Here is a 25,824-nt window from a genome sequence, read left to right on the forward strand (position 1 = left end):
AAGATTTTTAAAAACTATTAACAAAACCAAAAACATGTTTTTTGGGGCTATCTCGTCATCCAGTGAGGACGTTTCCAAAATAATCACACATTCAAAAATATCCCATGGAGACCTTTAATTTGAGGTATGACTCGATGTGGTTTGTAGCAAATTGACTTCTGACCTTATTGGTGAACCAAAAACTCGTTTTGGTGGTCATCTTGCCATCTAATGATGATATACAGTATTTACACATTCTGAAATCTCCCCTGACTACCTTGACATTGATTTGGTTTGTTGCAAACAGATTCCAGACCTGTTAATGGTCAACTTTAACCCCAAACCTTTTTTTTTTTTTTTTTGGTGGGTCATCATATCATCTCATTAAGACATACTGACCAAAGAGTTAGAGATCCGAACAGCTCTCATCAGCTGTACAATAGAGGGGGAATAAAACAGTGTCATACAAAAATACATTTATTCTGAACAGTTTCAAAATGTACTCACAGTAAGAAAAACGACAAACACAAAAAAATAAAAAAAATAAAAAAAAGTCATGTGTAGTACTAAGAGATCATGCTCACTGCTCGGCCATCGCACAAGTGGACTATAGAACAAGGCGTTTCATTTTTGTTTATTTCGTGTGCCAAGAAAGCTTTAAACTCACTATGACAGAGAACAATTGCTCACCCTAATATACTCTTTGATGTTTTTTTTTCAATTTTTTTTTTTTTTTTTTTTTACAGTTGATTAGGGCATGCGAGTGTCAAAATGTGGACAGAAGTCGATTGGTGAGACGTTACTGGACAAGGAGACAATGAGTTCAAATGAAGCCGTCAAGCTGTCCATTTCCTTCTCTTGATTTTATGTACACGTGTCAAGTTACAAAATGGCTGCCGAATCAGCAGTCAAGCTGTTGCGTCATCGCGTTTGTTCACCTTTCGCGGGCCGCTCTCATGAGAGTTTTAGTAGGAATTCGGACAAAAGGGTGACCGAGACATACTTCGTAGAAAACGGAGCACACTTTGGGCTTTTGCTTTTTCAAGTACAGTGAACCTCGATTTTTTTTTTTTTTTTAAACAGGCAAGACCGATTATCACGTCGTGGAGTTTTACGATTTGTTGTTCCCGCAGAGGAGACAGACACACTGTATGTGCTTATTGTGGTCAGCACTGTTTGTACGCGTTGCTACGCCACGTGAGTCAAAGCTCCGTTTACACTGAAATTGACGTCAAAAGTGCCCTCGGGCTCGCATTGCGAACGTCACGAAGTCATGAAAACAGCCGAGCCGTGACGTATGCGATGCGAGCCCGAGGGCACTTTGACGTCAATTTGAGCGGGATCGTGTCAAAATGGCAGAGCGCTCAGATGGACAAAATGAATCTGCTCAAAAAAGAAAATCGAAAAGAGAGCACCGTTAAGAGCAGATGTAAAGAACGCATTCCTATGCGGATTAGGCACGAGAAATGGACTAGTTGATAGAAAAGTAATCAATATTTTAATGGTATAGCTCATGTACAGAACTTAGTCTCTTGATGTTAGCTTTAAGCTAAGCACCGTTGAGAGCAGATGGAAAGAACGCATTCCTATGCGGATTTAGGCACGAGAAATGGACTAGTTGACAGAAAAGTAATCAACATTTTAATGGTATATCTCATCTACAGAACTTAGTCTCTTGATGTTAGCTTTAAGCTAGCAGCGTATCGCTAGACACAAATTGATGATTTGTTTGAAAGCGTTGGTGCTTCAATTGACAATGTTTGATTCTCTTGTGATTTATGTGCCAGTTAAACTTCAGCTGGGAGTGACAAAGCGTTTTCCGTTAGCTAGCGTAGCATCTCAAAGTGGTGTTTCTCGACAGCGAGAGTGGCAGCAGGTGCGTAGGAGAACTACTTTTTGAAAATCCAGACACATTTCACAACTTGAAATCTGGTGATTGCATATGGGCAGGGCAAAACTACATATTTTAAAAAATATATTTTTTATATGGTTTCTGTCAAACGCAAGTAACGGGTTCACTGCCGTGTGCTTTTTGGCCCAATAAAGATTTTCATCTTGCCATGTTTGTGCAGTCGTCCAGTTTAACACCCAATCTAGAGTGAGATTTTATTTTATTTTTCCACACCATTTCCTACTAAATCCCTCATGTTTCCCTGAAACACTTCGTTACAGTCGAGCTCGGCAAACCAATCCTCACTTTTCCGAAAGTATTGTAAAGTAGCTACTCAACTCTTGAGTGTGAAAACATGACTTGGGGGAAACGAGAGCGACCATCGGCATGAAAGAACTATTCTGAAAAAGAGAAGCTAACAAAGCCAACCATCGCAGCACAATTGAAACGACGACATTGTGTACTTACTGGGTAACAGTGTGCGTGTCTTTAGACGTTTGTACAGTTTGGATATTCCCTGGTGACAATTCGATCCATATTCCTCCCCAGTGACGCTGGAAAGCAAGAAGGCCAATCATTACGCAGCAGTTATGGCAGAGGGAAGCTGACGGTTCAAATTGGATGGACGAATGGCTGTTTTTTTTTTTTTGTTTTGTTTTTTCATCATCATGTCATCCTCCATGAAGGCAGATTGACACAAACGATTGGAGATCTGAGAAGTCCACACCATGATTTGGTGCGAAAAGATTTTTTGGAGGCCACGTTCCATTTTGGATTTTGACCTCGCTGAAGATCTGAAACCAGAAAACCAATGTGGCGATTCTGAAGTGGTTAGCTGCTGATTGGTAACAAAAAAAAACTCGTTTTTTTTTTTTTTTTTTAATAGAGCCCCAGACGAACAAGTTGTAGTTATTAGGCAGCGTTATTGAGCAATCATTGCTCCAAACTGATTACTCTGCGCAGAGATTAAAAAATTGTGCCTGTCCAATTCACTATCTCAAATCTTCATTGCAACCTTTAGGAGAAGGTTAATGGATTCATCTTCTCTGGGTTGGAAACACCTTTGCTTCGCTCAAGCTCATCCAGGAAGTTACAAAATGCAATAACTTGATTATGTACGGGGAGGCGAAGTGAGGGAGGGAGATTTGCCGTTTATACGTCGGTTACACGATGACTACATTTCCCTTTCACCCATCACAGAAATGTATTACTCTTATATTTTTAACCGCCGGTTTCAAAAAAGGATTTCAGCACTTTTTTAATACTTTGCAAAACTTGTTTTCATTCTTATTTTTCTGCACATTTGTAAACAGTATTTTTCTGTTTTGTTTTTCTTTTTTTTGGGGGGAGGGGGGGAACTCATAGTTTAAGATTATATTCAATGCACAGTGAGAATTTTATTTTGAAAAATACACTGCATTGATTATAATATTGAAGTCGGGTGTTGTCTTATATTTTTTATTGTTGAATTTTAACATTTTAGAATTGTGTACAAATTTTTACCTGCATCTTTTTTGAAGTTGTATTTTTTTCTTTTTATCTTTACATATTTCTAAATTGTATTTTTACTGGGTTTAAAAAAGATAACATTTTTTCATTGTACAGTATTTTTTTTTTTTAGCATTTTTTTATCTGTAGTTTTTCATTGGTGTATTTATACTTGTCATTTTATTTTATTCATTGACTTTAGTTGTCTGCATATTTTTAACCGCCAGTTTAAAAAAAGGGTTTCACCACTTTTTTAATACATTGCAAAACTTGTTTTCATTCTTATTTTCCTGCACATTTGTAAACAGTATTTTTCTGTTTTGTTTTTTATTCGGTTTGATTTTGTTTTTGAACATTGTTAATAGCCTTTATTATGTCATTATTTTAATTGTACAGTACTTTTATTTTTTTTTTTTTTTTTTGGTTTTATTTTTTTGAACGTTGTTAATAGCCTTTATGATGTCATTTTTTTTTTTTTTTTTTTGTGAAGGAACCCAAACCCGTTTTTCATGGACAGAAGCAATTGAAGCAACGGCTTTTAATATCTGAGCTATTCATCCTCATGTAATCCAAGGGGCGACCCTCCAACGGCGAGAGCCGATGATGGATTTGACGCTTTTGGCACACCTGATTGGAAACGCTTTCATCTCAAAAGAAGACTCCAAGTGAGACTTGAGGGATGTGATGGCGGGAAAAAAAAAAAAAAGGTAAATGACTTTCACCCTGCGAGCTTGAGGGAAAAAAAAATCGTCAACAACCGTCGCTTGTTTCACACTAGCGACCACTTGGAAAGAAAGAAGCAGCAGGAGAACGTGTCAAGAAAAAATAAAAAAGTCTGTGGCCTTTGTGTCATGTGAGAGGAATGAAATGAATGCTTCTGTCAATCAAAAGTAAGCGTTATTGTCTGAGAATTTTTTTTGGATCTCATTTATGGGCAGCGTGGTGGACTAGTGTTTAGCACGACTGCCCCAGCGATGAGAGTACTCCAGCTTCCTTTCGCTTTTTTTTTTTTTTTTTTTAATTTGTCATTGTTTATTTTGATGTCATTTGATTGATTCTTATCTTGCATGAACTGTAAAAAGGAGTCATTCGATATTTTATTTGTAGGTATGACTGTATTTTAGCATGTGAAGCAATATTAACCCTTTCATGCACCCTGTAACCTAATAACATGATAAGCTGTCCACTGTAGCGACCGCTGTCCCTCAAAGGGTTAAAATTATCTCTGTAAAAACGGCTACTTTCAGATACATTTCATTGCTGTTCGGATTACGTGGGGGCAAATTTCATAAATCTGAGCCCCCCTGCTTGAACGTGAGCAGGTGCACTTGAGGGCGTGGACGCCGAGTGAGCTCGCTTGAAGTCAACGACATTCGTAAGCCTCCTGCAGTGACAGCCTCACTTGCAATCCCATATTAACGTGTCACACATGTTCCCGCACTCCATTTCACGCTGTCATGTTGGTGTCCAAGCTGTCGTTTGTCAAGCGACGGCATTTAAAAAAAAAAAAAAAAAAATGTAAAAAGGGGAGGAAAGTAGCTCACCTCGTTTCCTGGTATCCAGCTCCTTTTCCATGAAGTCCTTCTCTGAGGGAAAGTCGGCGAGGTTGACCTTGGACATGTCGTCCTTCTGACTGACCGTGCTGATCACCTCGGGTTCCTTCTCACGACTGTCCTCCGTCTCCACGTGGATCCAAGGGATTTTCCTTTTTGGGGCAGAAAGGGAAAGAGGATGAAGCCAAAAAAAAGATCCTAAATTTGAGGCGGCTCTGAGGGGGTGCGGGGGGGGTTCCTCACCTTTTGAACTTGTAGATAAAGAATGCGGCTAAACCCACAAACACCACCGAGATCAGCACCAACATGGCCGACCCGCTGTGAAGGGCGGTCGAATCCACCAGTGGCGCTAAAATAAAAAAAATAAAAAAAAAGCTTAATTAAAAATTAGTCTGTAATAATATAAATTCAGGAGTGATTCATTTGTAATTTTTTAAAATTTTTTATGCGTGTGCCAGAGTATACCGGGAAGGAAAAATAAATAAATCAACAATTCAGCCATGTTGTTCATCTTTACAATTAACTTCCTGTAGGGAGGGGGAAAAAAAAAAAACTCACTTTGTCTCATCTGCAGCCCGTTTAGGCCAGAAATTAGCTAGGCCTAAATTATCATCATCACTTGCAACAAAATAAACTAGCTATACTAAAATCACTAGCTAAAGGCCTAATTTATCATTACCGTGTGGAACCAAATATTCACAAAATACTTTTTTTCCGTTTTACTTTTGCATTTTGAAATCTTCTGCAGCCCGTTCGGGCAGCACACTTGGTCTTCATTCATTTTGCTGATTGCTGCGAAGCAGTAAAATCGATGATTCCACCATTGTTTAAAGATGCAGCAACAACTTGACAACTCGAGCATGAGATTGATCGCGTTCTAAATGAAGAACGGAACAATCCAAAACGAATACATGAATTTTTCTGTCACTCCGAGGCTGACACCATTTGACCTCCTCGGGGGTGCAAAAGGAACATCGAGGATGTGCGCAGGCTCTCCCTGGGGGTCGCTCGTGTCCAAGTCCATTTTGCACTGTCATGGCTTTTTAAATGCTGAGAAGCAATATTCAAAGTTTGTCCCCCCCACCCGACCCCTCCTCCTTAAGGAAGCGTGACCTTTTCGGGATCATCTTAAAAGGCGATGCAGGCCTTTGTACGGCGACACAAACGAAGACAGATCCATCGGCGGACGAAAAGGGGGAGAAAGTCACGTAGGACACCCCCACCCCCGCCCTACTCCGACGCGCTTTGGCCATATGCTAACGATGACGCGACCCCGGCGGTCTCCAACGCCGTGCCGTTGATCACGTCATCGATCGACCGCTTTGATGAGAGGTGAGCCGTGGCGTGCGGTCTCACTGAAAGTACCCCCCCCCCATCGAGTCAGCTGAAAGTCGCGCATGTGAATGTGCAATCAGAGAGCCACCTACCCAGAGTTTGCTGAGTGATGTGGACGGCGATGCGAGTGTCAACCTTCAGCTCAAAGTGGACACGGCCTTGGTTGAGGAGGGCGACGAAAACGTCAGATATCTGTTGGGGGGTGGGGGGGGGTGTTAAAAAAAAATAAAATTGTAAAGTGAACCACTATTTATCACAGGGATGCATTGCAGACACACTTGCAATAGTTTCGCTCAATCCCCATAATGGGAACTTTAAACACGTTGAGGATTATTAAAACACACTTCAACTTATTAAAAGGCCCGTTATAAAACACACTGTAAATGTATTTCGACCAGAACAAAAACTGAAAAACATTTTTCTTCAATTAATAAAAATTAATTGAACATTTTATACATATAAATATATACACACGTATCCGCATATACAGTATATATATTTTTTTACATATGTATACACACACACACACACACACACTTTTTTTTTTTAATAATACCTCCCAATACATTTCAACGGGCATTATTTATATGCCATTTTTCGCTGTTCACGACGGATCAGTTTGTACATACCAGGAAGAAAAAGAAATATGGCTGCCTCTGCAATAGGTGATGGTCGATATGGGGGGGTAGTGGGGGGGGGGCGGGATGCCATTTGGTGACACATGAAAGAAGGCGTCCCTCTTCTTACCATCTGCAGTTCCTCCGGCGTTTGCCTCTTGTGCTCATTTGGCGTGATCACATCGGGCAGGATGAAGAGCTCCGCCGTGGTCGGGAGTCCCGGGTACAACGACACCAGCAGCTGACTGGCGGGAACACCGGAAACCTGACAGCAAAACACAAACCGGGATAAAATACAATACAAATAATAATTCACAATAATTCTTCACTCGTTACTACTTTAAAGTGGAAAAACCGACTACAGTAGGGCTTAATACTCTACTTTACAACTTAACTTTACAGCGCCGGCCATTGCGATGTCTGCTTGCCGTCATCGCACAAAGTTAGAAAGAAAGAAAAAAAAAAGGCAAGATCTCCGTCACGGCCCATAAAACATGACGAGCGCTGTAGCGGCAGCGCACACCGGTATGAAAGAGTAATGACCCAGAGAGGTGCGGGTGGTCCGGCGAGTTGCGGTTGGGAGTTGACGTACCCGTGACAGGGCTGTCTGCACCACGCGGCCTATGTCCTCCCGCCACTCGGGGATGTCAGGATTGTGCTCGTCAAGCGTCGGCGAAAAGGACAACAGCAGCGACCTGAAAAACTCTGGCAAACAAAAACAAAAGTCAGGCTTTTTTTTTTTTTTTTTTTTTTTTTAAAAAAAATTAAACCGCCTTTGGGCTCATTTTCCCCAAAGTCGGACTTAATTGGCGTCAAGATTTTCCGTGTTCGCTCGCCGTGACATTTCGTCCACGTCGGCGAGCACGGTCCACATGTTGCATATTCATGTCACCAATTAAAGTTGCACGCTAACCTTTAACTGTTATATCCCTGGAATCCTGCATCACCGCGCTCCCAGAAGCCACCTGGACCGTGACCTTATTTGTTCCTTCCTTCTGAAATGTGTACGAGATACTCCCATCCAGCGTGACAATCGGCTGCGTTAAAAACGACAGAACGGAAAGATACTTCATACATACAGGGGCGGAGCTACGTGGTGGCTAGGCGTGGCCACGCCCACCTCCACATCTAGGGGGAGATTTTTTTCATATCGAGTTTCTTTTACCAACTTTTTTTTTTCAAAACATCCAGCACCATAATAGTGTTCAAAAAGAAAGAATAAAGAAAGAGAATAATGCATGCCCCCTGCAAACATGACCTCTTAAAAGATTCACGGCGCGCCGGCGCCAAAGGGAGGAGGAGGAGGCGCGGATAAACAGGGGCCACGCCTGATTGAATCTTTATTTGGAAACGTTTCAATGACAAAAATGAACTTTTTTTTTTTTCATTAGTTAATTTTAACGTTGTACGATTGTTTCCCCAGATTTTTACCTACTCTTCTGACTTTATTTTGGTTCATGCAATTTATATACAGGTAATAATAATAATAATAATAATAATAATAATAATAATAATAATAATAATAATAATAATAATAATAATACATTTTATTTGAAAGCGCTTTTCATCATACTCAAAGACACTTTACAAGAGCTTAAAACACAGGATCAAAATGTACACTTAAAAACAAGCATACATGATTTACAAAAAACACATTTAGATGAACAAAAAAGCAAAAATGGCTAATAGATAAGGACAATGTTTTTTTGCCATTTTAGTGAGAAAACTTTTGATAAAAAAGGTGCAACAAATCTTTCAATGTACCGGTAGTTTCATTAAAATTAAAAAAAAGATATATATATTTTTTTGAACCTATTCCCAATATTTCCAGTTTAGTTTTTGGCTGACAGGATTTAAATTGGTTTTACTTGACCTTGAGTCCAATCAGTATTTTCTATGTTCTTTTTTTGTTGTTGTAAATGTTGATGTGCTGAAGTTTTGGGGCTTCAGTGCCTTGCTCAAAGAGCACCAAGATCTCTCCTCCCAGCAGCCTTAAATTGACATCTCTCATTCCGCTGTGGATCCCAAACCTACGACACTCTACCATCTCACGGCGCGCTGCGGCTACTTGCCAAGTCCTGAAAGACCCCCATGAATAAATAAAAATCAGACGAGACAATGTGTGAGTATTTGGTCTTGGCGTACTGATGATGTGCAGATAGAGCACACAGCTGTCGGATCCCAGACTGTTCTCGGCCGCCGCCGTCACGCGGTAAATCCCCGTGGCTCGATAGGCGTGCTGGATGCCGTCGTCGGCCCGGCTCAGGTTGGCGTAAGTGATTCGGATGCCGTCGCCGAAGTCGAGCTGGACGCTGGTCCTCAGCGAGTCTCCCTGTTGGACGACGGGCGGGGAAACAACACCTGTCAGCCTTGTAATGGAAGCACGTCCGCGCGGCGCGCCGCTAAAGTGCTCGGCCTTAGCCGACCCATCAGGTGTGTCACGAAGGCTTTGTGGCCGAGCACACACAGACGATGACAGGCTATCGAGTGAGAAAATGCAACTCTTGATGGTTTAAAAAAAAACAACATGTTTTCAAGTATTTCAAGGTGATGGGCGTTGTTATCCGCTGGTGTCTTTTATGATGAAATGACCAGAGGCATGGGAATATTTTCCATGTTTTCCCCTCAAAGTATCGGAGGTAATTAACGCTGCAAGTAGAACCGAACGGACCCTCCAACCACCTGATCAAATGAAATCGGATTCAATGCAATCCAAGACAAAATCTTGGCAACTGAGTGACACCCATCTGTCTGCTACACTGTACCTGCTTCCAGTTGTGGCTCATTTGGGCAAATTCCAGAGTCTGAGTTGGGTTTATTTTTTTATTTTTTTTCCCAAGCGTACTTACAAACCTTGGAGTTGGCCCAAATGGCTGCTTGTTCAATTTCATGCACGGGTCTCGAAGACTTGTTATGACAGACATCCACCCAATTTTTCTGTCCATTGGTAAGACTGGGGCTAATTGCTTTTGGGGATGAATGATTTGGAAATAGAATCTAATTGGGATTTCTTGCGATTGCGATTCAATTTTTTTTTCCAAGGTCCTCTTCCCATCAATTATTTTGGGCAAAACACAAGTAACATGTTAACTTTTATTCCGATAAACAATCACAGATCACAAAAAATAAAGAAATAAATCACAAAAATGACATAATTGAGACTCCTTATTTAAAAATCGACTTCAATTTGAGTCGTTGACGTGCCAAACACTTTAATAATTTGCAGTCTTTGAAGCGTTCAGCATGACATCACAAAATTCTACCCAAACAAAGTTGAGTGACTGACCGAAGTGAAGCAGTTTTTTTATTTTTTATTTTATTTTTAAATCATAGCCTTTGAGAGCTGAAAATGTCGATTTGAATTTGCTGAATTGTTCAGCAGTAGTTTATTCTCACTTTCTGGAGGGTCTCTATAGAGTGGGTTTGTTTCATGGTGAATCCCAGAAATGAACATCCAACTTTGCCGCCGTGCTCAGCCCACATTAGATGACACGGGCGGAACGGCTTGGCAGTTGGCCGTCAATCATCTGTCAAGTCGACGTGCTTCTATTTGGAGCTCTCTTTAGCTGAAATACCGAGGAGGAATTTGTCCAAATGGCTGCTTCAAACCAAAATGGCCGACGTCCTCTGCAATTTCAGACACGGGTCTTTAGATGTTGTTCATTCTGATCAAAAATTGAAACTAAAATAGCCATCTTTCCGGTGAGTTTCGTGCGTGGGTCCTGTAAACTTCTCCACACATCCTGATATGACAGACATGCCCCACCAAATTTTAGCTTTCCGGGAGGTGCAATATTACTCCCAAAAAATTCACCAGCATGGACATAATTACAATAACAGTTACGTTTTCAGAGCCTTAAAAAAGGTCAATCATTTGTTTTAAGACCTTGTCACTGCCTGGCGCTTAAGTCCTATAATAATATTCCCTTTATTTATCCTTAAAAAACAAAAAACAAAAAAAAAAAACAGTCTTCATCCCAAGGCGCTGTCCTAGTTATTCTGGAAAATTCACACAGAGCTCCCCGTCAACAGAGTTTCTAGGGACAAACTCTTCACTAGTTCTTTGGAAAAGGCTCACACAGACACAAACATCTTGGTAATATTTGCACATTGAACAGAAACAAACAAGCCTCCCAAAAAAAAAAAAAAAATCGGCAGCACCATGCAAGGCAAACACCCCCCCCCCCAAAAAAAAAGGTCTATGAAATAAAAATCAAAAGACGCTGGACGCAGTCGCAAGAACACGTGGGCTGCTGCCAGATGCTTTTCCACTGGAGGCCACACAAAAGACTTGCCAACACCACCACCACTACATTAATCATTTGCGGTAATCATTTCAGCAATAGTTTCATGACAATTTCGTCATTCTGTTAATTATACTGGGGTTGGGGGGGGGGTAATCCACGAGCTAGAAAGCTCACAAAAAGTTGAACCCTGATTTCCGATCACAAACACAACTCTCTCTCAGTAGCTCCCCCTGGATATTGAGAAAGAATGTGCACCCAGCACCAGTTTCAGAGATGCCCACAAAATTGAATGAGACAGTCAAACACACCAATACAAAATGAAAACACCCACAAGGAGCATTGTCGATTGGTATTTTCTATTTGCTAGCAACCAAATATAGAACTTCCAGTATTTTTTCCAACATGTGTTTTCGAGAATTTTTTTTTTGTGGTTCTTTTCATGATTGGCATGACGACTAAAAGTGAAAAGTGCTTTGAAGCTTTGATTCCACACAATTTAACCGTCCGTCCAGGGGACATGATTCAAATGGACAAAAAGACGCTCAATCGCCACGTTTTTTTGTGGTTCTAATTCATGATAGACAAGACTGCCAAATTTCACATTGATCAGTGATACTGGTTTCAGGGGCTGAAATCTAAAGAACTGAGGAGGAAACAAAGACATTTCATATAGCAAGCTTTGGCCCTAACATTTACTTTCAGACAAAATACAATTTGTTGGTCCAAAAATGGCTAATGTTTATTCATAAAAGACAAACCCGCATGCCGTTACCAAGTGTACAGGCGGGGTTTTTTTTCTTCACTTTGATTACACCTCATCAATCCACGCCGACCTTCACCGAGATAATTACTGCCAGTTGCCTTTGGTTCTCATTTGCAACCATCCTCTATTTGCTTCAAGAGACTGAACTTTTCCATCTCTTGATGAAGACAAGATGGATTCCGGAGTGCGCAAACGTGACGGCATTCATCTTCTTGATGTGAACATTTAAGACTTGTAAGTGGGCACGTATGGCGAATCAAATAACAGCAACTCGACATCCGTCCAAACACGCGTGAAGCTATAAACGGCCGAGCAACCTTCGTGCGTATGTTGAGATGTCACTTTACACTAGCTACACAAGTTACAGTACGCGGCTTTCAAGAGCGGCTCTGACTTGACCTGATTAACTCAAGCCACCTCGTTCCAAGCCGCAGTGTGCCTAAGGCTAATTAGCGATGCTAATCACAGATACTAATTAGCTTGCGCACGGCAATTAGAACGTGTCAACACACTTGACAAACAGGGCAAACATGAGACAACACCCACCCAACACGTCACCGTAGCTTTGTACAGTTCATGCGGCAACGCGTAACTTTTGGCGCCCCCTAGGCTGGGATTCTGCGTTATAGCAACAGATGCATGTTGCGCCCCTGAAGGTGATTGATTTGTGGCATTTTGAAAAATGTGGGATTCTTCAGAAGAGGCGATTGTTGTCCATTGTGTGAATTCGGGCAGCTAAGGCCTCAGAAAGAGGTTGAGGTTCATTCACATTATTTTCTTTTGAATCTTTTTTTTGTCGAAACCCAGTCATAATTATAGGATTATTTTCTGCAACAAAAACATATATTTAGTTATCTTTTTACAAACGGGTGATAGCTGCTAGGTTAGATTAAATACCGAGTAATAGAACAAGATGTGAAAGGAGCTTAGTCAGCATTTTTTTTTTTTTTTAGCAAAACAAAGTTACATCCTCTGCTTTCAACCGTGTCAAACTGCGACTTACGTCTTGCAGATGCACCACGAACGTCACGTTGCTTCCGACGAGGGCGCTTAGCTCGCCGCTGCCGGTGGTCAAGCGGAGGCCTCGGGGCGGTCTAGGGCGACATCCCTGGCGCCTGGGCGAGTACACGTTCGTCCCGACCTCTTTGCAATTATTGGACAAAACCTTGCGATACCTAAGAAAGCAAAGCTGATAAACTTGTGCCCAATCCATGACCATTTTTTTTTATTTTTTTTTAACCGTTGCCCACTCGTCAACCAAATGTGACATGCTAGTAGCATGTGCTACTAAAACAACGACATAAAATAACCAAGAATTTTAACATTAGGTACTACACCGGGAACACTTATTTTGTTTTTTTTTGGTGCACGTTTTTGCCACCGCTAAGTATTCCCACAAGTATCCCAAAGTTATCGACTTACCCGGTGCTGTTGAGGAAACTCTGGCCCGCGCTGCAACTTTTGGCCACCCCATTGGGATCGAACCAAAAAGCAGGGGAGCACTTCCCATCGCTGCGACGTTCCCAGCCGTAGTCGCTGCACGCACACACAAAAACAAACAAACAAAAAAAAAAAAAAAAAAAAAAAAAAAGCACAGGGACTTTTATCAGATCCACCAGGCTGCCAAATCATCCAAACTTCACGAGGAAGCTTTTATAATTGTTCCATGGCGGCATATTTTACTGCCATAAATAGCGACAAGATTGTCAGACAAGCATGATCAAACAGAATATCTGACAGACATTTAAAATTAATTGAGCAATCCATTATTAATTGAATTCAGATAAGCTATTTGCAAATCGCAGCGGAGCGATGAAAAGTCCTCACTATAATTAGATTCAAAGAACGCAGTCGTATTTGCTACTCTCGGAACCCGATACTGTATTAATGCATGCAAACGGTTCCGCGTGTCTTTAATTAAATGTCCACTTGATAACCGAGTCTCTTTGCAAACATGTCAGCGGAGCAATTAGCGCTAACTTTGGGGGAAAATTTGGAAGTGTTTAGCGGTACTCACCATTCAAAGTCGTAGGCGGTGCATTGGCATGGCTCGGATGAATAGATCCTGGAATAGTCCTGGGACAGCATGCAGGGGTTTCCGGGCCTGCGCTTCATGAAAATCTGCTTCTCGCCCATCACGCACAGCTCACCCTTTGAATGAAAACACAAACACAGCAAAAAAAGGTGCGGCACACAGATAAGAAAAAAACAAAAACAAAAACAAACAAAACAGAAAAACATTCTGTGACATCAATAGAAAAAAAATGTTTTTTTTTTTTTTTTTGTGGGAGTTTACAGGAAAATTGGGGATTCAGAAAATATTCCAACTGCAAATTTGGAAACTGTGAAGGTGAAAAACGAATGAAGACTTTCAAAAGTGTATTTTAATAAGCATTTTAGTGGCCAGTGTAAATCTTGCGTGGCGTGGGGGCGGGTAAGACCCAGTGTTGGTCATTTTGCAGATGAGCACATTCCGGTGGATTTGCAAGAGGGAGGGCTGCGAGGCGGTGGGAGTAGTCATGTATTTTTATTTATTTTATTTTTTATTTTTTTTAAGTATTGTCTCTCAATCTTGCCGTTCTTCACTGAATTACCCTTTCCTACTGAACTTTTATAAAAAACAAACAAAAAAAAAATCAAAAGAAGATGTCTTCCCGTTACCTTGTTGTGCAGAGTCCACGTCTGATAGTCTCCGTCCATGCATCTCTGACTGAACAGGCCCTTGTAGTCGATTTTCATCAGCTGCCACTCGGACCGATGGCTGAAGTGTCCAAAGAAACTAAGGGACGATGCGCAAAAAAAATAAATAAAATAAATCCTTTTGTGAAGAATTGCTTGAAAATTGTTCGAAATGCATTCGAGCATGCTTTGAGTCAAGCGTGCCAAAAGAGTCTCAAGAGTTTTGTGTGCGTTGTACGCATAGATGCGACTGCGGAGATGACCAGAACCGCTCGGATTGTTTTTCCTGCTCACATGGGCGCTTTGTTGCTAGGCAGACTTCAGGGGGCTGCCCCACTGATCGAAACATGAAGTCAGGCAGACAATAAGCCTGTGAGACAAGTTTACGTCTATGCACTTATTTTTTTTTATGAATCGTTCAATCAAATCATGACTCTGTTTTAAATCTGAAATAAAAGGAGGTCATAAAACAGTCCCTTTTGGTAATACAATAGACGGACGGGCTGCTGCACATGTCCTATTCATACATCTATTAAGTAAGTTACTGCTCTGAATGAAATTTTAAAAATACGAGAAGGTAAAACAGTATATTATGCTTCAACCATAGACTCACTATTAAATATGACGTTTTTTTTTTTTTTTTTTAAACTTTATCTTATTTGCACCTATATACATATTGCAAATCATCGCTGTCGGACAGAATTCCGAAATGTTCAAATATGTTCAGCTTCATATATTGTCACTTTATTGGTCTTTCACACACATTTAATTAATTGTCTGTTATTTCTTAAGCATTACTCATGATTTGAAAGATTTAAAGAAGTGATTGAGGAACAAATCTATGAACGCTCTCGAATGCTTAATTGTCCAAGAAGTGTTGTAAAACTCTTCCCAACTCGCTGTGTGGGAGCCGCGCGCATTATGTTGCCTCAAGATTGAAAACTTGTTTTTTTTTTTTTTTTTTTTTAAGTCCATAAAGAGAGAAAATAGTTAGGTTTGATACAGTTGAGTAATCCTGTTTTGGTAGTAAAAATTAGGTGTGCTCAAGCATTCATCGGTGAATATCAAGTAAGCTCGAACCCGCAATAGATAAATTGAGGTTGGCGTGAAGGCCATGTCTTGCCGTCTGATTCTTAATTCCATTTGACAAAACTTCCCGCTGCTCACGTGATAATGTGATTGTCCGATTCCGACTCCATCAGGACTCCGTCCACGTAGAAAGGCGCCAGGGAGAACGTGTGACGGTCCCACTTCTTGCCTTCATCCAGACTGATCCTTCACGATCACAATAGAGTGACACATTTACAGGTAGATCATCAAACAACAAGAGAAAAGAGCGCGACGTGAAATATCATCAGCGCTTTTTTGTTTTGTTTTGTAAGGCACAAATGAAGCACTTCGGATGCTACCCAAGGTGAGAACGTTTCGGGACAGCCAAAAAAACGAAAAGATAAATGTGACTCCCGCATATAAGTGATAAAACGCCCGCAAAGAGCGAGATGACTCGGGTTGGAGCGCTGGAAATAGATTTGGGCCGCTGTGGAAATCACCTCTTGAGCAGCTTTATCACTTTTGACGAGGGGGAGGGGTGGACGAGGGGGTGGCGGGGGGGGCGCAAGCGCGAGGACGCCAAAGCAAACGGCGTTACAAAGTAGCCGCGACGTGAGCAACTGAGGAGGTCGTTCTCAGCTCTTCCGTTTCCACCTTGCTGTACGTCAGATTTCCATAAAAGCACTCAGGGCGTCGCATATGCCAGCGCGGGCGGCCGCCTGCAACCGACTCGACGCTGCTGGAAATGATTTTGACAGTAAAGGAGCAGCCAACTGGAAAGCATTTATTCGATATTCTCAATATCCGGCTTCAGATCTGTGCACTAGAATGCTATTTGTTTTCGTTCCTAAGACAATGAGGCACACAAATAGAGCGCCTAAACCGCGCTGGTAGAACAACTGTCCGACGAGTTTTTGCACTGGTCGAACAGCTTTGCTATTTTAGTTGGAGAACTGCATGATAGTGAGGCAAAGTGCACACCAGTTGATATCTGTACGCAACTAGAACTACTTGTGAAGTGCGAGATCAGTTTGACACGCAACCGAGTGGTCGCTTGATGTATTTTTTTTTTTAAACAAATCCCAAAAATGCTGATTAACATTACACATTTTCCGTGAAAAACAGGCGGTAAATGAGGGGGGGAAAAAAAATTGTTTTAAGTTACAATATCACCATTCACCACTAGATGGCACTCATGTATGTCTTGGTTTGCGCTTACACTGGGACTTATACCAGTTTATTCTACAACATGGGCACGCCAAATATTTTTTTGGTGGATTTGGAATGATGTGCAGGACAAAAATAACGTAGTAAGTCAACATCGGCATTTCAATCGTACTGTGGCGTTATCGCTGTACGCACCACAAGTGTCGAATCGGCGTGGGCGCGCGCAGCACGGCCAGCAAAGCTCCTCCGTTGTCCAGGAACCAAATGTTGTGCTCTTCATCAAATATCTACACACGAAGAAGGGGAAAGCAACCGTCGTGCTCACGACAACACATTTATTCTTTCAACGCGACGCGCATTCGGGTGCGCACGCCCACCTGACGCCAGCTATTTCCTGCATCGGACGTTATGAACATGCCAAGGTTGGTGGAGGACAATTCCGTTCCAATATTACCTAGTTGAAAGGGGGGGAGGGGGGAGGGAGAATGGTAATTTCACACAGGAAAAAGACACAGGATACGAAATGCAGCATCAACTGAAAAAAATTGGAATTATTTTCGTGATAATTTTGTGTTACAGCTATGCTTTTTTTTTTTTAAGTGCCCTATAGATAAATAAAGTTGAGTTGAGTTGTCGTTTCTTCTCATACACACTCAATAATCTTATTCCACTTGCCCTGGAGGTACAGTACAGTATACGCGCTGCTTCTGTTGTGTGCACCTTGGCCTCCAGTGGGCTGCGTAGTGCAAATGTGCACGTGTGCGCTTAACGCGCGCAAAATTTGCATTTTTAAAAATAGCACGGAAAGGAGGACATGGTCAAGCTGTGGGAATATAACCAGGAAGTTATATCAACTTTCCATCTCTGTTAAGTTTTGCATTACAATATTGAGTCATTGGGCAGCCCGGTGGATGAGTGGTTATAGCGCGTCGACCTCAGAGTGCAGAGGTACCGGGTTCGATTCCAGACCAGGAATTCACCCGTTCTACTTCAGTCAAACTTGACTTACTTCTATAAAGCGCTTTTAAAAAAAAAGGCAACCCCAAGTGCTTGATGTGAGTTAAAACCGAACCTCCCCCAAGGAGCCACCTGCGCCCAGGACAAAAGGTGAACAGAAATCTACTTTTGATTGTTCACAGATTGACATGTCTTTGACTTTTTAAATCAGATGAACAGTATATTATTTGAACGACTCATTATGGTGTAAATGTTAAAACCTTTTGTATCTTACGGATGTTTGTTTTATTTGTCACACGTGCTTTTTTTTTTTTTTTCATTTCTCCCATTTGACCTTTGGCAGTTTTAGTGTTATAATGGCAAAGTGGGTGGGTAGCGGCGTAGCATAAATCACACGTTTGTCGAAGGCTGAACAGTATCATTTGCAAAGATCAAAGATCAGTTCAATTGATGTCAAATGTCATCCAGAGCTACAATTTGCAGGAACGCAAGGAATCTCCCTGTTCTATTTCACTGCCTTCTTGGTGTCCATTTTATTTCTCAGCGGTGTGTTTTTTTTTTTTTTTTTTTTTAATGAATTCATTGCAGCTATAAATCATTTGATCCTTCGATCTTTGACAGTTTTATGATTTTATTGGGAAAGTGCAGAGACGAGGTAAAAAAAATTACTCACAGGTTATTGATTTTTGACAGCACATGGATAACACGGTGGACCCGATGCAAATTTATGGATTCTTTTTCCCAAAATTTCTTAATTCTTTTTTTTGAGGGGGGTGCTGTTTTTTATTTATTTATTTTTTTTATGTTTCTTGGCGGTTTATGAATATTTCTGGGGGTTAAAAAAAGTGTCTTTTTCACCAATTCATTTCCAATGGACATCAATTATACGCAGCAAATAGCAACAAAAAGTGGATGTTATACATCATCATAATATGTTCCAAATCATTTTAATGACAATGACAAATTAGCACACCTGTCGCAACGATGATGCCTGGGACGGACTTTTTGCTGGTGATGGGTCCGGACGTGTAGGGATTCTCAGACATCTCGAGGTGAAGATGCAGCGAACAGAAAGGCTGTCGACAAAAGGGATACGTTTAAAAAAAATAGCATTACATCACATACGGATGTAATTATGCATCATTTATTCCGGAATCAATCGGAAGCGGCCGTGCCTTCATCACGAGAGAAAAGTGCTCCCGTTTTCCAAGGAAGAAACAAATGACACATTTGTTGTTTCCCAGAAAAAAAAGAGGAAATAGAAGGTATTTAATTTTTCTCTTTTTTTTTTTTTTTTTTTTTTAAACGCAAACAAGCGTGTAATTAAAGTCTCCCAGGATGAGACGCTAGGTAATGGAAAATCATTTCCACTCCTTATGCAGCACATTGGAGAACACCAATAAGACCACCGAGGTTGAGGTAGGCGGTGCAAGGGAACGAGGGAGGGGTCAGAGGTCAATACGAATGTGAAATAGAGCCCAAGGCGAGATGCAGTATAGCACGTAGCGGATGATGCGCGCAACATATGTAACCAACCACGGCGCCGCTATAGCTCAGATTTTTTATTTTTTTTTGGGGGGGGTGAAACATATCTTTCTGACACGGAAAACTCCTTTGTAATGCAGATTGCTTTTTCCATTTTTTTTTTTTTTTGTGTTTTAACATAATTATTGTACAGAAGCGAAGCAATTTTTTAAGTTGTTTTACAACATTTTGACTGCTCTTTCAGCCCAAAGGAGATCACAATGAAGTACAGAGGGCAAATATTGCTCTGGCATTGATGATACATTTAGGATTTTGAAAATTTTTATATTATATTTTATATTTTTGATCTTTTTTTAAGGAAAATAAATGAAAATACGGTACGTTATCCAGATAAAGGAACTGGATCAATCAGCCGCTGGATCTGTTGAATCGTTTAGAAACATACAACATGCTTCGCGTGTGCTATAGGAAGCCATTTAGCATCATTAGCGATCAAGTAATAGCACGCTGTTATACAAAATGCTAACATTATGCGACTAATGGGCTGTGGCGCTAACTAAGCTAATGACGCTGAGCAAAAAGGTCAATTGAAAAAGAAAGAACCTTTTTTTTTCCGAGTTCCGTGCGCACACACAAAATATTGATTTGTTGGGTTCTCGAGGTAGGATACAATTAGGTCACAGAGGGTTTACTGGAGATAAAATCCAACTCCTTTGTAACATTGTTGTCACCGTTACATTGTTGTTATCTCGCTTTTCTCTTTGTCCGTCCCCTCTCAGAAAATCGGCTTATCCTCACGGGGGTTGCGGTCGGTGCTGGAGCCTCTCCCAGCCGTCTTCGGGCAGTACTCGGGGAACACCCTAAACTGGCTGCCAGTCAATCGAAGGGCACACGTAGACGAACAACCATTCACACTCACAATCACACTTTGGAACAATTTGGAGTGCCCAATCAACCTGCCATTCATGTTTTTGGAAAGTGGGAGGAAACCCATAGAAAAGCCACGCAGGCATGGGGAGAACACACCAGAACAACCATCCACACTCATACCCAGGGACAATTTTTTGTTCGATCAGCCTTCCATTCATGTTTCTGGAATGTGGAAGGACACCAGAGTACCCGGAGAAAACCCACGCAGGCACGAGGAGAACATGCACACTCCACACAGGAAGGCCGGAGATGGGATCGAACCCGGTACCTCTGCACTGTGAGGTCGACGCGCTAACCACTCGACCGCCGGGCCGCATCAATATTTCCAGTTCTATAAATAACCCAAAAGGTTGAGTCTGTCCCTTTTCGTCCCACGTGTTTATTGAGGGCATCTTCAATTCAATCTACTCGGTCAAGAAAATTAACCCAACCTAGGGGTAAAAGTAACCCAATCCGCTCAGAACCCACGGCTACCCAGCAAGTGGGGTACGAAAACAAGCCAGCATTTTTTTTTTTTTTTTTTTTAGATCCACCATAGCCCATGACCGAGCTGTTGAACACCGCATGGGAAAGGAAAGGCAATCCGATTTTAATAACCGGAGTCTGACATATAGTGAGGAAATAAGTTGCAAATCTCACCTGCTGACTCACTGACAACACATCTACGTAATATAATTCAGTGTAATCTAACATTCATTAGCCCGGCTCGGCTACATTTGGTGAATTGAAGTCACGCAGGTTAATGGAAAGTCTGCCCCCCCACTGAAACTACACCTAATGACACGGCGTGACTTACACGGATAATAAAACTATTCCAGTGCCCGAGACTCCCCGTTAGTCATGTAGGGAGGCTGGCAACGGCGAAGGTAAAGTGCCCGCGGCCGGCCTTCGTGCAAATTTGGGCCGTAAATCAAAGAGCATTCCAAAGCGAGGCCGATGAGGTCGAAACGTGCGGCGCATGAATACGCGTCGCGAGCCGCCGCCCCGCCGTGGACGAGAGTGTCCGTCCGTCGGCTCACCCGAACGCAGTGGATGTTGCTCCCGGCCACGTCGGCGGCGGGCGCCGGCAGCAGGGCCCACGTTTGTCCTTTGTTGAAGGTGATGAAGGTCTTGACGCGGTGGTCCACCAGCTTGTTGGCCAGATACATGCCGTTGATGCCCTCCACCTGGCCGGCCACACGACGTTCATGCTCTCGCGTTTCAAGATACATTTTTAAAATCACATGTTCCAATGCAAAAGAAGACAGCCATTTTTTTTTTTTTTAATTTATGGTTTGCATAGTAAAGCTATTATCCTTTATGTAAGCGGTCCCCACCCTGTTTTGCCCCACGGATCGGTTTAACGTCAGACAATATTTTCAGGGACCGGCCTTTAAGGTGTGATGGATAAATACAACAAAATAATATGATATAACCCGCATGAAAACGGTGGTATTTTCGAAACATTATAATAAACATGAATCATGACACGAGGAACGTCCTATTATGTTGTGTTCTGAGTCCTCAACAACTGCATCCCATTATTCCCTTCACTTGAAGTGCCGCGTATGACTTAAGATTTTAGGACCAGCCATTTTCAGACCCGGTCTTGAAAAGAATTGGAAAAAAAATATGTAAAGAAGTACTTGGGATTGAATGTGTGGAGTCTGAAAAGACATCGAAATCTGTCTTTGGGAGTGAACGACTTGAGGAGCAAACAACAAAAGCATTGTCTTGTCTTTGACAAGTTGCCATTTTTCTAGCAGGGTGTTTTGCCAACTTTATCAACTGGTGTAAAATAACAACACGCCACTCTTCATCTTTTTTCTTTCTCTTTTTTTGGGGGGCGGCCACATTTATTCCCGCAATTGTGCCGGCAGGAAATCGATGACAAACGAGTAGCGCGTAAGTACCGATATCACAATATCTGATCATGGCGTCGTAGTTTTTGTATTAAAAGGTAATCCACCTTTTAATACAAAAACTACAAGTCCATTAAAATAAATCAAATCGCAACTGCATGTCACGCCAGTGTAAAATAATGATATGGGATGATAGGGAAAAAAAGAAGCAGGCAAAATCACTACCGTGTAGAAGTCGACCAGCAGGTTACCGGTGGGTCCCCTGGTGGTCCTGAGGTTTTCCAGCGAGAGAGTGAAGTAGACGCCGGGCGAGTCGGAGATGTACAGGCTGTAGGTGTGGTTCTGGTTCCATTCCTGGACGGCGGCAAACACCTGCTTCTCATCTGTGCTGATGATATGCATGTCCTGCACGACGAGGCCACAGGGTGATGGGACACACATACACACCTTAGCATTAGCTGCATTAGCACAATCAACCGGCTGTTTTTTTTTACTCAGGTGCTACTTGTTCAATTGTGCTATTTTTGTTGTTTTTTGGGGGGTTTTCCCCAAAGCCCTCATCTGTGGCATCTCATCGTAACGGAGGTTGCACTGTTTTGCACACAAGTGCGTGCGTATTTTACGTTATTTCTTTCCCATATATGAACTCGCAAGTCTGTTTATTCATTCATTCATTTTCCGAACCGCTTGATCCTCACTAGGGTCGCGGGGGGTGCTGGAGCCTATCCCAGCCGTCTTCGGGCAGTAGGCGGGGGACACCCTGAATTGGTTGCCAGCCAATCGCAGGGCACACAGAGACGAACAACCATCCACGCTCACATTCACACCTAGGGACAATTTAGAGTGTTCAATCAGCCTACCATGCATGTTTTTGGAATGTGGGAGGAAACCGGAGTACCCGGAGAAAACCCACGCAGGCCCGGGGAGAACATGCAAACTCCACACAGGGAGGCCGGAGCTGGATTCGAACCCGGCACCTCTGCACTGTGAAGTCGACGTGCTAACCACTGGACTACCGGGCCGCCCGCAAGTCTGTTTACTTTAAGATATTTAAACATTTCTATTGTTTTGGTATGTAATAGAAATCTGCTTTAAAGACAGCGAAAGAGCTCGAGCTGACAAAACGTCCCTTAAAAGCTTGAACGTAGCACCTTGAAGGTAGTAACAGTTTGTGCTTTTTGAATATTGTCAGCTCAAAATGCAACTTGAAATCACATTCTCATAATGGCACTTTAAATAAAAAAATAAATAAAATATATTCATGCTTCTGTGCACGTAGCACTAATGGAAAAGAAACATTTTTGATGTCGTTGTAAAAGTTCAGCTATGTCTTCATTTGACCTATGCTTATAGAGTACTTTTTTTTTTTTCTCTCAAGCCTCAAATTAATTTGAGACAAATGATTAAAAATATTAGGTGGACAATGAACCTGAAAAATGATTCGAGCAGATGTCCAGAATATATAATATACATTGCTTGTTGACACTTACCTTGGGCAAACAATACTTGGGTAACTGCATGCGCTTGAACGCTTCTCTCATGTAAGACACAAAGTAGCTGGCTCGTCCCGACTTGGTTACCTTGGTCATGAAAAGCAAAAAAAATGAGTTCATCACACCATGAAATCAAAACTCACCCGTTCCCGCATGAGTGGAAGCTCTTGTGCTGCAAATTTGAACATTGTTTGGCAATTCAAAAAGGACCTTGGCGAGTGTCACAAAATGTGGCGTACGAGTTGATAGTGAAAAAAGATCCAACAGCCTCTTGGGAAAAAATGATGGTAGAAAAATGGGGTTTTCTGACTATTTTGGGGCGTGGCTAAAATGAGGCCACAGCACGAGTCGCACCTTACGGACGCATAAGTGATTATCCGACACGATTGCAGGCTGCTCTGCCTACCCCGGCGAAAATACATCTCGCCTTGGGATAGTTGGCTGGCGTGGCAGATTTAGAGTGCCTCGTCGTAGCCCGCGAGTGCACACCTGATATACAGAGAAAGGTGGAAGAGTGGAGAAAAACTGAATTTTTCTCTCTCTTTTTTTTTTTTTTAAAGTCTGACTTGATCGCCATTATTTAGACAAAGGCTGCGGGATGCCGGGTTCGCTTCAGAGTGCCTAGTTGTCATCGCTCGGAATAGCCTGGCAATGATGATGTGATATTTTCCAGGCACTGGGGCTTTAAGTGGATATAATTTCGAGGCCCAAACATGTAGTTATGTGTTGGCGTAAGGAATATGCTCCACGAGGTAACAACCATTTTCCCCATTTTTGACGTTTGACAGTTGAATGGGGGCGTGGTTTCAGCTCATTGAGTGGACTTGATTTTTTTTTTTTCTGATTTTGAAAATTTATTTTATTTACGAGCTGTTTTTCTTTTTTTTTTTTAAATTTGGCAGCATTGTTAAGCAATCTTTTTCTTGTCTGTTGAACCTCAGAGTGTAGTACAGCCCTGTGGGAGGAATAATATTGTCAATATTTCCCCCACAGGAAGCCGTAGAGTGCGTAACAAAGGCGAGAGTGCAACGTGAGGACGCCTCCGTGGCTTTCCTAGAGGAAAGTGACAAACCCCGCGGATAGAGCGCAACGAGGGTTCAGAAAATGTGCCTTTGAGCCGGGGAGAGACTTGCAGGTTTGACAGTTAAGAGTGGCGGAAGGAGAGGGAGCACTCGCTCCAACGGCTAAATACGACGCAGATGCTTTCAACGTGTCAATAACAACTGGGGCAACCGTTGCGTCGCTAAACTTTTGACAGCAGCGCTATTCATGTCTTCGTTGGGTAACCTGACATAACATGAACACAACTTTGTATTTATTTCTATGGAGGCTGTCTGAAAAAAGAGAAAAAAAAAAGCTGAAAATGGGACGTGAGGCTTTTTTTTTTTTCCTTCAGGCACCCGAGACGCCGCAAAACAAGGACGCCGAATGGAAGGCGTCTCCTGGAGGAGGTGTACTGTATTTATTTCTCAATTCATGACCGCCTCTCCAAAACACTCCGCGCCGTGTCGACAGCGTGCCCGAAACTTGCAGGTTTGACAGTTAGAGTGGCGGAAGGAGAGGGAGCACTCGCTCCAACGGCTAAATACGACGCAGATGCTTTCAACGTGTCAATAACAACTGGGGCAACCGTTGCGTCGCTAAACTTTTGACAGCAGCGCTATTCATGTCTTCGTTGGGTAACCTGACATAACATGAACACAACTTTGTATTTATTTCTATGGAGGCTGTCTGAAAAAAGAAAAAAAAAAAGCTGAAAATGGGACGTGAGGCTTTTTTTTTTTTTTCCTTCAGGCACCCGAGACGCCGCAAAACAAGGACGCCGAATGGAAGGCGTCTCCTGGAGGAGGTGTACTGTATATATTTCTCAATTCATGACCGCCTCTCCAAAACACTCCGCGCCGTGTCGACAGCGTGCCCGAAACGCAAGCACAACAAAAACGCTCATCATTATCTCAATTAGTACCGAGATAAGAGGCGCTGGAAATGATGTTGACTTTATCAACGGCGCGTCTGGAGGACCTTAATGCACTCGCACTTTCCCATCCACTTAGAGGCACCGGCCAACGCCAACCCGCTTGCTTATTTTCCAATCAACTAGAAGGATGGTGTTTGTCCCCACTACACACTACATTAGGGCTCTAATGGAATAATCTATCGAAAATCAATGAGTTGCCTTTTTCGAAGGCCTCATTTTTGAGGATGTTGCAGTCGACCGGTCCTTCTCTTCCCGCGGGAGTGTGCAGGTGTTGAAGACTGCTTATTTCGTTGTAGCCCCAATCGATAACCTCATTACTCTTTGTCAAGTTAAATCCAACTGACCCCCCCCCCCTCTCCCCCACAGCCCCC

The 25,824-nt window shown here is 42.2% G+C and overlaps 1 protein-coding gene across 1 annotated transcript in view; it reads right to left on the reverse strand.

The window, feature by feature from the left end:
• Nucleotides 1-1,538: 1,538 nt before the first annotated feature.
• The window catches only part of LOC109510121 (VPS10 domain-containing receptor SorCS3-like), a 56,314-nt gene continuing 32,028 nt past the window's right edge, over nucleotides 1,539-25,824 (reverse strand). The window contains exons 8-26 of the mRNA XM_019860230.1: nucleotides 23,473-23,562; nucleotides 22,208-22,387; nucleotides 21,161-21,307; nucleotides 18,700-18,802; nucleotides 17,147-17,223; nucleotides 16,965-17,056; nucleotides 15,720-15,827; nucleotides 14,535-14,652; nucleotides 13,891-14,024; nucleotides 13,296-13,409; nucleotides 12,877-13,048; nucleotides 8,908-9,195; nucleotides 7,777-7,963; nucleotides 7,456-7,568; nucleotides 6,994-7,128; nucleotides 6,339-6,438; nucleotides 5,155-5,260; nucleotides 4,903-5,063; nucleotides 1,539-2,424 (exon numbers count right to left, since the gene is read on the reverse strand). Of these exons, the coding sequence (XP_019715789.1) occupies nucleotides 2,360-2,424; nucleotides 4,903-5,063; nucleotides 5,155-5,260; nucleotides 6,339-6,438; nucleotides 6,994-7,128; nucleotides 7,456-7,568; nucleotides 7,777-7,963; nucleotides 8,908-9,195; nucleotides 12,877-13,048; nucleotides 13,296-13,409; nucleotides 13,891-14,024; nucleotides 14,535-14,652; nucleotides 15,720-15,827; nucleotides 16,965-17,056; nucleotides 17,147-17,223; nucleotides 18,700-18,802; nucleotides 21,161-21,307; nucleotides 22,208-22,387; nucleotides 23,473-23,562 (2,490 nt within the window). The 3' untranslated portion in view covers nucleotides 1,539-2,359. The remainder of the gene's footprint in view (nucleotides 2,425-4,902; nucleotides 5,064-5,154; nucleotides 5,261-6,338; nucleotides 6,439-6,993; nucleotides 7,129-7,455; nucleotides 7,569-7,776; nucleotides 7,964-8,907; nucleotides 9,196-12,876; nucleotides 13,049-13,295; nucleotides 13,410-13,890; nucleotides 14,025-14,534; nucleotides 14,653-15,719; nucleotides 15,828-16,964; nucleotides 17,057-17,146; nucleotides 17,224-18,699; nucleotides 18,803-21,160; nucleotides 21,308-22,207; nucleotides 22,388-23,472; nucleotides 23,563-25,824) is intronic.

This window comes from Hippocampus comes, unplaced genomic scaffold (assembly GCF_001891065.2).
Source record: "Hippocampus comes isolate QL1 unplaced genomic scaffold, H_comes_QL1_v1.1 scaffold39, whole genome shotgun sequence".
NCBI classification, from domain to species: Eukaryota; Metazoa; Chordata; class Actinopteri; order Syngnathiformes; family Syngnathidae; genus Hippocampus; species Hippocampus comes.